General features: G+C 45.5%; 1 protein-coding gene across 3 annotated transcripts in view; it reads left to right on the forward strand.

Moving 5' to 3' along the window:
- LOC126335600 (farnesol dehydrogenase-like) overlaps positions 1 to 15,304 on the forward strand; it is a 245,386-nt gene that overhangs the window by 4,270 nt on the left and 225,812 nt on the right. For 2 of the 3 annotated variants that reach the window (XM_049999050.1, XM_049999052.1), the window contains exon 2: positions 12,660 to 12,822. The exons of the other annotated variant lie outside the window; for it this stretch is intronic. In XM_049999050.1, coding sequence (XP_049855007.1) covers positions 12,660 to 12,822 — 163 coding nt within the window. The remainder of the gene's footprint in view (positions 1 to 12,659; positions 12,823 to 15,304) is intronic. 3 annotated transcript variants of the gene reach the window in all.

Genomic DNA, 15,304 nt, shown 5'->3' on the forward strand with positions numbered 1-15,304 from the left:
GAATAGTCACACCCAAATACTTGATGAATGTTACCGCTTCCAAAGAGTGGGCATTATTTTGTACTCGTACATTAAAGGGCATTTTCGCCTTGTTATAAACAGTAGGTTACACTTGCTAATACTGAGACATAACTGTCAGTCATTACACCACGCATTTATTTTCTACAAATCCTTATTGATTCGTTCACAACTTTCGTGTGATGCTACTTTCCTGTAGATTGCAGCATCATCGGCAAATTGTCTAAGTACAATGTTTCATTTGCTTGAAAATATTAATGATTTGTCTGTCATTTTTATGAAACAATAAAAGAGGAAGCAAATTATGGTAACAGTAATTAATTAAAGACTTAATAACCTTGATTCATACTACACAACAAAAATAGAACTTAGCTGCTCTGGTGCCTGTCTCTACATACTATGCCTTTATCCGCTTGCAGCTCTTGAAAACCGACAAATTAGCTCGATTTACAGAATTCTTCATACTCAGTTTTCACCCTTTGGGAGTGACTATTCGTAATCCCCTATTACAACATGACTTTAGAGCAGAGTTTCAAAAAATTAGAATCAATAGGAGAATACTGGTGATTTTTTTCTTTTTTTTTGCAGTATTCTACATCTACATCTACATCAACATGGATTGAAAATCACATTTAAGTGCCTGGCTGAGGGTTCAGTGAATCACCTTCACAATTCTCTATTATAATAATCTCGTATAGCGCGAGGAAAGAACGAACACCTATATCATTCCATAAGAGCTCTGATTTCCCTTATTTTATCGTGGTGATCGTTTCTCACTATGTAGGTCGGTGTCAACAAAATATTTTCGCATTCGGAGGAGAAAGTTGGTGATTGGAGTTTCGTGAGAAGATTCCGCTGCAACGAAAAAGCCTTTATTTTAATGATGTCCAGCCCGAATCCTGTATCATTTCTGTGACACTCTCTCCCATATTTCCTGATAATACGAAACGTGTTACCCTTCTTTGAACTTTTTCGATGCCCTCTGTCAATCCTACCTGGTAAGGATCCCACCCAGATTATATGAACTGCTAAAGGTACATAAAACACAGGTCCCGATGAGACCGATTGTGAGTGCTATAGGATCTCCAACACAAGAGGTGGCCAGATACCTCACCTGCTTGCTGCTACCACACATTGGAAGAACGGACAGTTACATTAAAAACTCTGCGCATTTTATTGAAAAACTGAGGGAGATTAACGTCAGCCCAAGTGATATTCTTGTTAGCTTCGATATAGTGTAACTTTTTACCACGGTGCGTGTGAACGAAGCTGTTTCATACATAGCAGATATTTTTACGACTGACATTGCCGCCAGGCAGTGTTTACATAAATCCACTATTTATTTCCAGTACAACGTGTTTTACGAACAGATTGACGGGGTGGCGATGGGAAGCCGTCTCAGGCCAGCTGTTGCCAATTTATTTATGGAGATCTTCGAACAGCGAGCGCTGCAGACTGCCAGCAAACACCCGCAAAATGGTACCGCTGTGCTGATGACAGATTTGTAGTGTGGACTAATGGTGAAGAACAGCTGGATGTCTTCTTGGTGCACCTGAACGGCATTAACCCGAAGATACAGTTTACGATGGTACAGTGAACCTTGTGCAGGTGACCATGGGAATGGGGTCAGCACGGTTCCACATCCCAGTCGGTTCCTTCCAGAACCTCAGACTCTCAACCTGCATGTCGGCACTGCAAACACTGGTTGCTCTGGCTTTTGAGAGGTGGTCAAATTAATGTGGCTGGATAGTGCACGTAAGTTGTCCTCGACAGATGTACTGGGTGATCAAAAAGAGAGTATAAATTTGAAAACTTAATAAACCACGGAATAATGTAGATAGAGAGGTAAAAATTGACACACATGCTTAGAATGACATGGGGTTTTATTAGAACCAAGTGTTCGACAGATGGCGCTGGACAGCAAAACGTCAGTGACAGCGCATGACAATCGTGTATAAAAGGAGCTGTAATGGGAGAGAGAGAATCAGATGCGCCAGCAATCGCAGGATGTTGACGCTACCTGAAAAGGTGCTTTTAGTGAAGCTGTATTATCAGAATAGAGAATGTCCTATTTCAGCGATACGATCATATCGCCATAGGAAGGGGATTCGAACGGGTAAAGGTCCCTTGACAAATGCAGCTGTAGCGAGAATGATTTCGAAGTTCGAAGCCTCGGGTTGTTTAGACGCCGTAGTGGCCGACCGAGCACAAGGCGTAATGCTGCTGTGACAGTTCAGGAAGAAATGGAGACTGTAGCGGGTTCGTCTATGCACGGGGAAGTCAGCGTTATTGCAGTCGCACGTCGCACCGACATTCCATACACTACATCTACATCTACATTTATACTCCGCAAGCCACCCAACGGTGTGTGGCTGAGGGCACTTTACGTGCCACTGTCATTACCTCCTTTTTCTGTTCCAGTCGCGTATGGTTCGCGGGAAGAACGACTGTCTGAAATCCTCCGTGAGCGCTCGAATCTCTCTGATTTTACATTCGTGATCTCCTCGGGAGGTATAAGTAGGGGGAGTAATATATTGGATACCTCATCCAGAAACGCGCCCTCTCGAAACCTGGACAGCAAGCTACACCGCGATGCAGAGCGCCTCTCTTGCAGAGTCTGCCACTTGAGTTTGCTAAACATCTCCGTAACGGTATCACAGTTACCAAATAACCCTGTGACGAAACGTGCCGCTCTTCTTTGGATCTTCTTTATCTCCTCCGTCAACCCGATCTGGTACGGATCCCACACTGATGAGCAATACTCAAGTATAGGTCGAACGAGTGTTTTCTAAGTCACCTCCTTTGTTGACGGACTACATTTTCTAAGGACTCTCCCAATGAATCTCAACCTGGTACCCGCCTTACCAACAATTTTATATGATCATTCCACTTCAAATCGTTCCGCACGCATACTCCCAGGTATTTTACAGAAATAACTGCTACCAGTGTTTGTTCCGCTATCATTTAATGATACAATAAAGGATCCTTCTTTCTATGTATTCGCAATACATTACATTTGTCTATGTTAAGGGTCAGTTGCCACTCCCTGCACCAAGTGCCTTTCCGCTGCAGATCTTCCTGCATTTCGCTACAATTTTCTAATGCTGCAACTTCTCTGCATACTACAGCATCATCCGCGAAAAGCCGCATGGAACTTCCGACACTATCTACTAGGTCATATATATATATACGTCTCTCCATTGATAACAACATGCTGTGTTCTGTTTGCTAAAAACTCCTCAATCCAGCCACACAACTGGTCTGATATTCCGTCGCCTCTTACTTTGTTTATCAGGCGACAGTGCGGAACTGTATCGAACGCCTTCCGGAAATCAAGGAAAATAGCATCTACCTGGGAACCTGTATCTAATATTTTCTGGGTCTGGTGAACAAATAAAGCGAGTTGGGTCTCACACGATCGCTGTTTCCGGAATCCATGTTGATTCCTACAGAGTAGATTCTGGGTTTCCAAAAACGACATGATACGTGAGCAAAAAACCTAAAATTCTACAACAGAGCGACGTCAGAGATATAGTTCAGACACTAGTGTTTGGTTGGCACTTAGGCGTACGCTCCGATGCTATCCGTACAAAATTCATCGGCATCATGAATTGTTACCTGGAGAATTAGTGAAGCGGAGGGCATTTGCGGTGTGGGCGTTTCAAAACATGGCGGAAGATGACGATTGGTTGAGTAACGTGTTGTGGAGCGACGAAACTCATTTCACGCTCCGAGGGTCTCTCAACGCCCACAACTGCAGAATTTGGGCTACCGAAAATCCTAGAACTGTCGTGGAAACTCCATTGCACGATGAGAAAGTCACGGTATGGGTTGGATTTTCCACATTTACCGTTACCGGGCCTTTTTTCTTAGAGGAAATGCGTGATTCTGGTTTTGTAACTGCTACCGTGACGGGTGAGAGGTACGCCGATATGTTACAGAATCGCATCATCCCCAGCCTGGCTGATAAACACCTGCTCGAACGTACGATGTTTATGCAGGATGGCGCTCCACCCCATATTGCTAGACGCGTGAAAGATCGCTTGCTCGAGTCGTATGGTGACGATCGTGTGCTGAGCCGTCACTTTCGTCATGCGTGGCCTCCCAGATCCTCAGGCTTCAGTCCAGGCGATTATTGGCTTTGGGGTTACCTGAAGTCGCATGTGTATCGTGATCGACCGACATCTCTAGGGATGCTGGAAGACATCATCTGACGCCAATGTCTCACTATAACTCCGGACATGCTTTACAGTGCTGTTCACAACATTATTGCTCGACTACAGCAATTGTTCAGTAATTATGGTGGACATATTGAGCATTTCTTGTAAAGAACATCATCTTTGCTTTGTCTTACTTTGTTATGCTAATTTTTGCTATTCTGATCAGATGAAGCGCCATCTGTCGGACATTTTTTGAACTTTTGTATTTTTTGGTTCTAATAAAACCCCATGTCATTCCAAGCATGCGTGTCAATTTGATCAATTTGTACCTCTCTATCTACATTATTCCGTGATCTATTCAGTTTTCAAATTTATAGTGACTTTTTGATCACCCGGTATATTTTTGAAGTCCATTTAAGTCAATGTGCCTAAAGAAATTTTCTATTTCTGCTTGTTCTTTCATATGTGAGGTTGGTTGTATGAACACCCAAAATTGGTTATCGAATTTAATTTCTTTGTGGTCTAGACAAATAAAAAAATTTGTATAAAATTTTTCAAAAAGTTCTTGAAAAGCTGGTCGTCGCCGAAGGAGCTGCACGAAAGTCACAGTGGGTGTTTGGGATGGATATGCAGCTGGCTGTTGGGGCTCGCCAATTTATACACTGCTTCGCTAGAAGTGCGCAGGTGTCGAAAGGTAGGGTTATAACTGTGGCATCGCCCAAAGATCACGGTGCCACACCAAAGTCGGCATGCACTTGGATAGCACAGACATTAGCTATGTCTCAGTGCAGTCCGCAACAACGAATAGGACTCGCTCCTTCTGGAGACATTTCCCCCCTCCCCCTCTCAGCACCAGAGCGCCATTTCACATAGGTAGATATAGACCTGAGCATGCACTCTCTTTGCCCCATTTCGTGATCTCCCGTGAAGTTGTCAACATCTGAAACTTTCCTAGCAGATTAAAACTGTGTGCCGGACCGAGACTCGAACTCTGGATCTTTGCCTTTCGCGGACAAGAGCAAAGGTACCGAGTTGGAGTCTCGGTCCGGCACACAGTTTTAATCTCCCAGGAAAGTTTCATAACAGCGTACACTCCGCTGCAGAGTGAAAATCTCATTCTAGTCAACATCTTTCAGTTAGAATACCAGTGCTATTCAAGTCTAAGAAGGAAATGTGTATTAGCGAATGTTGCACTTGTTCTTCAGGAGAATACGTTGTACCTGTGTGCATCAAGTGACGCGCATGAGGGAGGACGACGGTTCAGACCCGCATCCGGCCATCCAGTTTTAGGTTTTCGCTTCAGGCAAATTCAGGGATGGTTCCTTTAAAAGGGGACGGCCGATTTGCTTCCCCATCCTTCCATAATCCGAGCTGGTGCTCCGTCTCTAATGACCTCGTTGTCGACGAGACGTTAAACGCTAATCTCCCCCCCCCCCCCCCCACTGCACCCCCTTCCCGTCAAGTGAAGCTTCACTGTTCAAAGACAGTTATAAATATACGCACACTCCTGTGGCAATCGATTGTATAAAGTAGATCTTTTTGTCATCCTAGTAAAAAAGTGAACGAACGTTTCGTATGCTGTAATTCCGATTAGTCATCTCCCAGAACTATCAAAGAACCTACAGTTATGACCGGATGATTGTAATTTTGTCAGGTCACAACAATTATATCATCGCAAGTTACGTTGAGGTCCAGAGCACCCTGCCGGAGAAGTGTAAGTCCAGCCGAAAGCCACTGATCCCAGTGTAGGTAACTGGGCAAGGTGCTGGTGCTCGCTCGGCTGTCCTAGCTTCGATCCTCTACCCGTGTTATCTCGCTGAATTCGTTTGTGCGCGTCCGACGATTCCTTAGTGCCAACAATGCCGTTTCCTTTGCTTTCTTGAATTGAAAACCTGTGTGTCTGTTGTTAGTTATACCTATTTCGTTTATCGATTATTTCTTTAGTAGTAAGAGTCCCAGCGCAAGCAGGCAGATGAGAGGGTCATGCCGTGGTCGTTCGATGAACCCGCTGCCAGGTACTTAATTGTGATTTGCAGAGTATCCATGTGGATATAGATGTGTCCCGTATCAAGACTGTTTTCTACGAACCACAACAGCTGGGCACAGTCGAACCTTAAGATGACGTCCAGCTGTCTTACGGAAATGTTATGCAGTTAAACAATAAGATCCGACGCTACGCATAAATTATCTGGGAGTACGCATTAGGAGTGTTTTAAAATGGAACGATCATATAAAGTTGATCGTCGGTAAAGCAGATGCCAGACAGAGATTCATTGGAAGAATCCTAAGGAAATGCAATAGGAAAACAAAGGAAGTAGGTTACAGTACGCTTGTTCGCCCACTGCTTGAATACTGCTCGGCAGTGTGGGATCCGTACCAGATAGGGTTGATACAAGAGATAGAGAAGATCCAACGGAGAGCAGCGCGCTTCGTTACAGGATCATTTAGTAATGGCGAAAGCGTTACGGAGATGATAAACTCCAGTGTAAGATTCTACAGGAGAGACTAACAAAATCCAGTACCGAGCTACTGAGCAAGTTTCGAGAACATACCTTCATCGAAGAGTCAAGCAGTATATTGCTCCCTCTTACGTATATCTCGCGAAGAGACCATGAGGATAAAATCAGAGAGATTAGAGCCCACACAGAAGCATGCCGACAATTCTTCTTTCCACGAACAATACGAGACTGTAATAGAAGGGAGAACCGATAGAGGTTCTCAGGGTACCCTCCGCCACACACCGTCAGGTGGCTTGCGGAGTATGGATGTAGATGTAGATGTAGATGAGAAACTTTAAAGAAGTTGCTAGGTCGGGAAACCCTGAAACAGGGTAACTAGTCACTGCTTACAATTAATCTTTTGAACCATTTGAACGTATAAATTGATGTATCTTCCCCCTGCGCATTTACACTAGTGGCCATTTAAAATTCCTACACTAAGAAGAATTGCAGATGATAAACGGGTATTCATTGGACAAATATATTATACTAAAACGGACATGTGATTACATTTTCACGCAATTTGGGTGCAAAGATCCTGAGAAATCAGTACCCTGAACAACCACATCTGGCCGTAATAACGGCCTTGATATGGGCATTGAGTCAAAGAGAGCTTGGATGGAGTGTACAGGTACAGCTGCCCATGCAGCTTAAACACGATACCACAGTTAATCAAGAGTAGTGACTGGCATATTGTGACGAGCGAATTCCTCGGCCACCATTGACCAAACGTTTTCAATTGGTGAGAGATCTGCAGAATGTGTGGTCAGGGCAGCAGTTGAACATTTTCTGTATCCAGAAAGGCCTGTACAGGAGCTGCAACATACGGCCATGCATTATCCTGCTTAAACGTAGGGTTTCGCAGGGATCGAATGAAGAGTAGAGCCACGGGTCGTAACACATCTGAAATGTAACGTCCACGGTTCAAAGTGCCGTCAATTCGAACAAGAGGTGACCGAGACGTGCAACCAATGGCACCCCATATCATTATGCAGGTTGATACGTCAGTATGGCGATGACGAATACACGCTTCGAATGTGCGTTCACCGCGATGTCGCCAAACACGGATGCTACCATCATGATGCTGTAAACAGAACCTGGATTCATCCGAAAAAATGACGTTTTGCCATTCGTGCACCCAGGTTCGTCGTTGAGTACACCATCGTAGGCACTCCTGTGTGTCATGCAGCGTCTAGGGTAACCGCAGCCACGGTCTCCGAGCTGATAGTCCATGCTGCTGAAAACGTCGTCGAACTGTTCATGCAGATGGTTGTTGTCTTGCAAACGTCCCCATCTATTCACTCAGGGATCGAGACGTGGCTGCACGCTCTGTTACAATCATGCGGATGAGATGCCTGTCAACTCGACTGCTAGTGATACTGGGATCCAGCACGGCGTTCCGTATTATCCTCCTGAACCCACAGATTCCATATTCTAACAGTCATCGGATCTCGACCAACGCGAGCAGCAATGTCGCGATACGATAAACCGCAATCGCGATATTATACAATCCGACCTTTATCAAAGTCGGAAACGTGATGGTACGCATTTCACCTCCTTAGAGGAGGCATCACAACAACGTTTCACCAGGCAACGCCGGTCAATTGCTGTTTGTGTATGAGAAATCGGTTGGAAACTTTAGTCATGTCAGCACTGTGTAGGAGTCGCCACCTCAGCCAACCTTGTGTGAATGCTCTGAAAAGCTAATCATTTGCATATCACAGCATCTTCTTCCTGTCGGTTGAATTTCGAGTCTGTACCGCGTCATCTTCGTGGTGTAGCAGTTTTAATGGCCAGTAGTGTATTACAGCTATGATATTTCCTTAGCATTGTAAGTTTTTCTGCAGTCTCATACATGCTGGTAACTCAAATGCTGTTTATCTGCCCGTCAGAGTGGCCGTGCGGTTCTAGCCGCTACAGTCTGGATCTGAGCGACGGCTACGGTCGCAGGTTCGAATCCTGCGTCGGGCATGGTTGTGTGTGATGTCCTTAGGTTAGTTAGGTTTAATTAGATCTATGTTCTAGGCGACAGATGACCTCAGAAGTTAAGTCGCATAGTTCTCAGAGCCATTTGCACCATTTGAACCATTTGAGCTCTTTATCTGCCGCGCACTGGTTCCTTAAACATGCAGCTAGGTGTAGATATTACGCATGCAGTATTGGTGGTCACTACGAGAACAGGTCAAGTCATCAGCACCCTCATTCACTTCCTCCAGTACATTTTTAATGAAGTCATTCACATATTGGCATGCTTGACTGTGAAGAACACACAAAGCACTGAATGTTCCTTGTCCTGTTACATGGAGAAGAGTTATCAATAACGAGACTCCGCTCGCAATTGCCAATAGTGGACAGGCATCTTTTGAGGTAGCTCTTGCGAAACAAAACGCCCAACTCTTCTAAAGGTGTTGTTGGAAACGCCTCTTGAGCAGGCAGTTTCTCTAACACTGCGCTAGTTGAAACGTCCCCTTAAAAAATTATACAAGACTGTGCTTAAACTGACACACAAAAATTTTTAGTGCAACGCAATCTGACTTTCAAAAATCCCTACAAAAGAATGGCCCTGACTAACATTTACCTATACCTTTCACAAATCACTTACCTCACCAAAAATCTTTGTTACTCGAACTACTGCAAGACAGCGAGCACCACTACTGCCAGCTAAATAAAAGATTCAAACTAGGGAAGGCACTAACTACTGATAGGTATAGTTAGCGAATGAAAGATTTTAATAGAGAACAAACAATGTATTTACCTTAATAGTCATAATATATATAGCAGTTCATGACATCCAGTCTTACAAATTTCAAAACTCCGCCATCTCTCTCCCCACGTCCACCACTGCTGGCGGCTCACCTCCAACTGCGCAACGCTACGCGCTGTTAGCATCCAGCTGCCGCTGCCCAACACTACAATGGCAGACAACAACCAGCCACAGACTGCACACGGCACAGCCAGTGATTTTCATATAGAGCGCTACGTGGCGGCGGCGTTACCAATACAAAAACCTAAACAGCCTACTTACATAGTTTTATCCGATTAACATCTTCCTTCGTAAGAGTTTACTGAAGCGAACTTTTGAATTTTATTTTCGTTCTTGTGGGTGTGCATCGAAGTAATGTATGGGAGAATGTACAGTAGCGTTTTGTGTGCTAAGAGATTTTGTGTACATTGATTTAAAAAAAAAAAAAAAAACGCTCTAAAAATCCGTCCTACCATGTCTCGGAAGACCCAACGGTACCGACCGACCGCCCTGTCATGCTCAGACTACACGGGTCACTGGATTCGGATATGGAGGGTCATTTTGTCAGCACGCAGCTCTCCCGGCCGTATGTCAATTTTCGTGACCGCAGCCGCTACTTCTCAGTGTGGGCCGACTGCACCTCGCTTGCCAACAGCGTTCGGCAGATCGTACGGTCAGCCATCCAGGTGCGAAGCAAGGCCGACAGAGCTGAACTTCGGTCACGTGACGGGAAGCGGCTTCACCACTGCGGCAAGGCCGTTAACCTTTGTAAGTTGATATAGAGTGACTATTACTGTATAAGGCTGCTACGCAACTGAGCTAGTGGACAATTACATATATTTGTTACACACAATACTCTATACTGTTTGTAAAGGCGGCTGTTGTCAATGCAATATCAGTTAAGTACGTTTACAAGTTGAAATGGAATGTTTTGTAAAGAACTCAGAGTAAACCAAAGACCAACCTTCCTTACAGAGCGAATATTACGTAAACAATGACCTGTCCTTATAAATAATTTAGCACCCTATTACAATATGCTTACTGTTGCTTCCCAACAGAGACCTGTACGAGGGTCACTCTAAAAGGAAACGACGTTTTGATCTTACGAGCAGCACAATTCTCCCACCACCCTTCCTAGTCGTTGCCGCCACTACGATGCTAACATAGAGCAGGAACGGTCATTTATTGCGACTTTAAAATTTATGGCAAAATTAACGATCGATCCAAGTTTAAGGTTCGTAGTATAATAAGTTTGCCGAATGCAAAAGAAAGAAAAAAACAAAAAGTTCGCCCTAATGAGATTTATAGACAGATTGCTGGCTGAAAGAATATTCATAATGAAGAGCAATCAGGCCATTTTTCAGTAGTGACTTTCCGATCTCAGTACTGATTGACTGAGCTCGTTCTTACCTGCAAATAATGATGAGTTCTTTATCAAATTGTTTGTTGTGATTTGGGCTCTCTTTGAGGGAGGAGGCTGTTGAAGGAGAAAGAAAGCTCAGGGAGGTATGTAGGGTGTCAGCTGCCGCTACCCATGGGTTTTACGCAACCCGCAACACCTTTAAATACCAAGAACGTAATTTTCATATTCTCTCGCTCGCTACATGCAAACTATTGGTGCTACACAAAAAAAACAGCAATTTCATTGAATTTCCTGCAGAAAATTCCTTAGTGGGGTGCATTTTCCCTAGAAGACGTAGTTTCCGAATTATTCAAGAAAAATGTTCGAACGTGACCTTGAAACGCGGTTTTCTTGAATAACAGGAAAACTGTGGATTCCAGCGAAATCCTATCCCACAGAAAACTTGGACTGCATTAAATCTGCTACAAAAGGTCCAGTTCATTTTTTCTGCAGGACTAATAGTTTGTGTGTAGCAAGCAAGAGAATATGATAATTCTGGACATGGGTTTTGGAGGCATTGCACGCTGAATGAAACGTATCGGTAGGGCAGCTGGATCGCCCTGTATAACGAATGGGATGGATGCCAGGGGCATGCCCAGCATATTTGAATTGCTGCAGTTCTATGCTAATGGAATTATTTTATCTTATGCTACGTCTAACCTGTTGACACAAACCAGTAGGTTTATTCCCATAGCAATGCTAATCAAAGCTGATACTACTTGGTGCGCAACCTATGAAGATACTCCTACAGATCTGAGAACCATGGACTGTCCACGTCTAGGTAAAACAGAGAAGGGATCCCTATTCAGCAAAGCGACAGGGAAGAGACATGAAGGAGGAAGACCTTTGGGCAAACTGAGAATAAGATGGGGGAGCAACTGACCAGGGATCTCCAGCTACTTGGAGCAAGGGAAGAAGATGGTGAGGACGGAATGCTGTGGAGGAGGCTACTTGATGAAGCCAAACTCCGACTCCAGTTTCTGGGTCCAGGAGAGTAAGAATAAGTAAGCTTGAGTAAGATTTGGGCTGCAGCAAAAAATTTCCCATAAAGCAACGAACGGGAGCTGCACTAACTGTTCCCGCTCTGTACGATGACAGCTAGGAGGTTTCGAGCAACACGTTTACCTGATTTTGGATTAATAGTCCAGCATGAAAGCGCCAGTCCACATAATGGCGTCATTCACTATCCCAATAAAACCGAAAGAAAGCCAAGTGGTTGTCTGAACAGTTGACTTACCAAATGATAGTCACTGTTCTACCTTTCTCTCTGTGTTACAATAATGGAGACATAAATTGCGGCTAAGAACGTATTTTCATGGATTACAGTCCTCGTGTTGTAAGCACTCAGTTTCTCAATTTCGGAAAGTTTATTAAATGGTTCAAATGGCTCTGAGCACTATAGGACTTAACTTCTAAGGTCATAAGTCCCGCTGAAAGGGGTGGCGGAGCGGTTCTAGGCGCTTCAGTTTGGAACCGCGCTGCCGCTACGGTCGCACGTTCGAATCCTGCCTCGGGCATGGATGTGTGTGCTGTCCTTAGGTTAGTTAGGTTTAAGTAGTTCTAAATCTAGGGGACTGATGACCTCAGATGTTAAATCCCACAGTGCTCAGAGAAATTTGAACCATCATCAGTCCCCTAGAACTTAGAACAACTAAAACTAACTAACCAAAGGACATCACACACATCGATGCCCGAGGCAGGATTCGAACCTGCGACCGTAGCGGTCGCGCGGTTCCAGACTGTAGCGCCTAGAACCGCTCGGCCACCCCGGCCGACGGAAGGTTTATTAAAAGTAATGTTTTGTTACAGTATCAGTAACATGTTTCTTCTTTCCGTAGGGTTGGCAACTGAAAGACTGCACTGGACAATTGCACCCATTATATGGAGACGTAAGCGACGAGGAAAGCATTCTTTCTGTATTCAAATGGATTACTGACAATCTGGGAGGAGTCGACATTCTCGTCAACAGCGCGGGATTGTTTCGCAATTCTGGCTTGATTTGTGAGTAATGAATATTCTCTATAAGAGTATGAAGCTTGTTTATAAATCAGGATTGCTTACCAACTAACAATTGATTTGATATGGCAATCGTGGAACGTCAAGGTTATCACATGCCAGTAGTTGTCTGACATTCAGAGATGATAAATAAGAGAAAGTTCTGAAATGACTCACTCTTTCTGATCTGACTCGTCTCATTTTTATTTTTATTTAGTTGGCCGGCCGGAGTGGCCGTGTGGCTCTAGGCGCTACAGTCTGGACCCGAGTGAGCGCTACGGTCGCAGGTTCGAATCCTGCCTCGGGCATGGATGTATGTGATGTCCTTCCGTTAGTTAGGTTTAATTAGTTCTAAGTTCTAGGGGACTGATGACCTCAGATGTTAGGTCCCAGTGCCTAGATGAAGAGAATATGACGTTAAAACTTAAGCAAGTTGCTGCGGTTATTTATTATTTCGATTTAGCGTCACACCGCTGTTTACGTGCGTATTTTACGTGTAGAAGTAAGACCACCTCGAGCCTCTGTATCTCGGAAACCATTAAGGACACCAAGAAACTTTTCAAGACTCTTAGAGATGGTTATCTTAGGAACATATTGTAAAAATTTCAGCACATAGCTGAAATTGCTGTGCGTAACCGACTAGGTTGGGAAATTGCTGTGGAACCGTCCACGAACTGATGGTGCCTCCATAAGCCCCTTAAGGCCCACAGTAGACAACAATGCAAAAAGAACCAACAGGTATGCTCCGTTTGCCTAAGCAGGAGGAAACGTGTACTGCACGATAATGACCCAAATACGATCCTTCTGTTGGGTATGCAGATATCCAAAAGACCTGCCACCTTTCTATTAACACTGGAACTTGAAGTATGAACCGTGGAAGAATTTCGTTATCACACGCGGCGTTTCTGAACATATACACTCCTGGAAATTGAAATAAGAACACCGTGAATACATTGTCCCAGAAGGGGAAACTTTATTGACACATTCCTGGGGTCAGATACATCACATGATCACACTGACAGAACCACAGGCACATAGACACAGGCAACAGAGCATGCACAATGTCGGCACTAGTACAGTGTATATCCACATTTCGCAGCAATGCAGGCTGTTATTCTCCCATGGAGACGATCGTAGAGATGCTGGATGTACTCCTGTGGAACGGCTTGCCATGCCATTTCCACCTGGCGCCTCAGTTGGACCAGCGTTCGTGCTGGACGTGCAGACCGCGTGAGACGACGCTTCATCCAGTCCCAAACAAGCTCAATGGGGGAGAGATCCGGAGATCTTGATTGCCAGGGTAGTTGACTTACACCTTCTAGAGCACGTTGGGTGGCACGGGATACATGCGGACGTGCATTGTCCTGTTGGAACAGCAAGTTCCCTTGCCGGTCTAGGAATGGTAGAACGATGGGTTCGATGACGGTTTGGATGTACCGTGCACTATTCAGTGTCCCCTCGACGATCACCAGAGGTGTACGGCCAGTGTAGGAGATCGCTCCCCACACCATGATGCCGGGTGTTGGCCCTGTGTGTCTCGGTCGTATGCAGTCCTGATTGTGGCGCTCACCTGCACGACGCCAAACACGCATACGACCATCATTGGCACCAAGGCAGAAGCGACTCTCATCGCTGAAGACGACACGTCTCCATTCGTCCCTCCATTCACGCCTGTCGCGACACCACTGGAGGCGGGCTGCACGATGTTGGGGCGTGATCGGAAGACGGCCTAACGGTGTGCGGGACCGTAGCCCAGCTTCATGGAGACGGTTGCGAATGGTCCTCGCCGATACCCCAGGAGCAACAGTGTCCCTAATTTGCTGGGAAGCGGCGGTGCGGTCCCCTACGGCACTGCGTAGGATCCTAAGGTCTTGGCGTGCATCCGTGCGTCGCTGCGGTCCGGTTCCAGGTCGACGGGCAAGTGCACCTTCCGCCGACCACTGGCGACAACATCGATGTACTGTGGAGACCTCACGCCCCACGTGTTGAGCGATTCGGCAGTACGTCCACCCGGCCTCCCGCATGCCCACTATACGCCCTCGCTCAAAGTCCGTCAACTGCACATACGGTTCACGTCCACGCTGTCGCGGCATGCTACCAGTGTTAAAGACTGCGATGGAGCTCCGTATGCCACGGCAAACTGGCTGACACTGACGGCGGCGGTGCACAAATGCTGCGCAGCTAGCGCCATTCGACGGCCAACACCGCGGTTCCTGGTGTGTCCGCTGTACCGTGCGTGTGATCATTGCTTGTACAGCCCTCTCGCAGTGTCCGGAGCAAGTATGGTGGGTCTGACACACCGGTGTCAATGTGTTCTTTTTTCCATTTCCAGGAGTGTAGTACAGGGGTTGTGCCATGAAAAAAAGATCTAATAACCAACGAAAAGATAACGTTCTACGAGTTGGGGCGTGGAAGGTCGAAGTTTGAGCGTGGTAAGAAAGCTAGAAAATCTGAAAAGGGAAATGCAATCTAGATACAGTGGGGGTCA

This window comes from Schistocerca gregaria, chromosome 2 (genome assembly GCF_023897955.1).
Source record: "Schistocerca gregaria isolate iqSchGreg1 chromosome 2, iqSchGreg1.2, whole genome shotgun sequence".
NCBI lineage: Eukaryota > Metazoa > Arthropoda > Insecta > Orthoptera > Acrididae > Schistocerca > Schistocerca gregaria.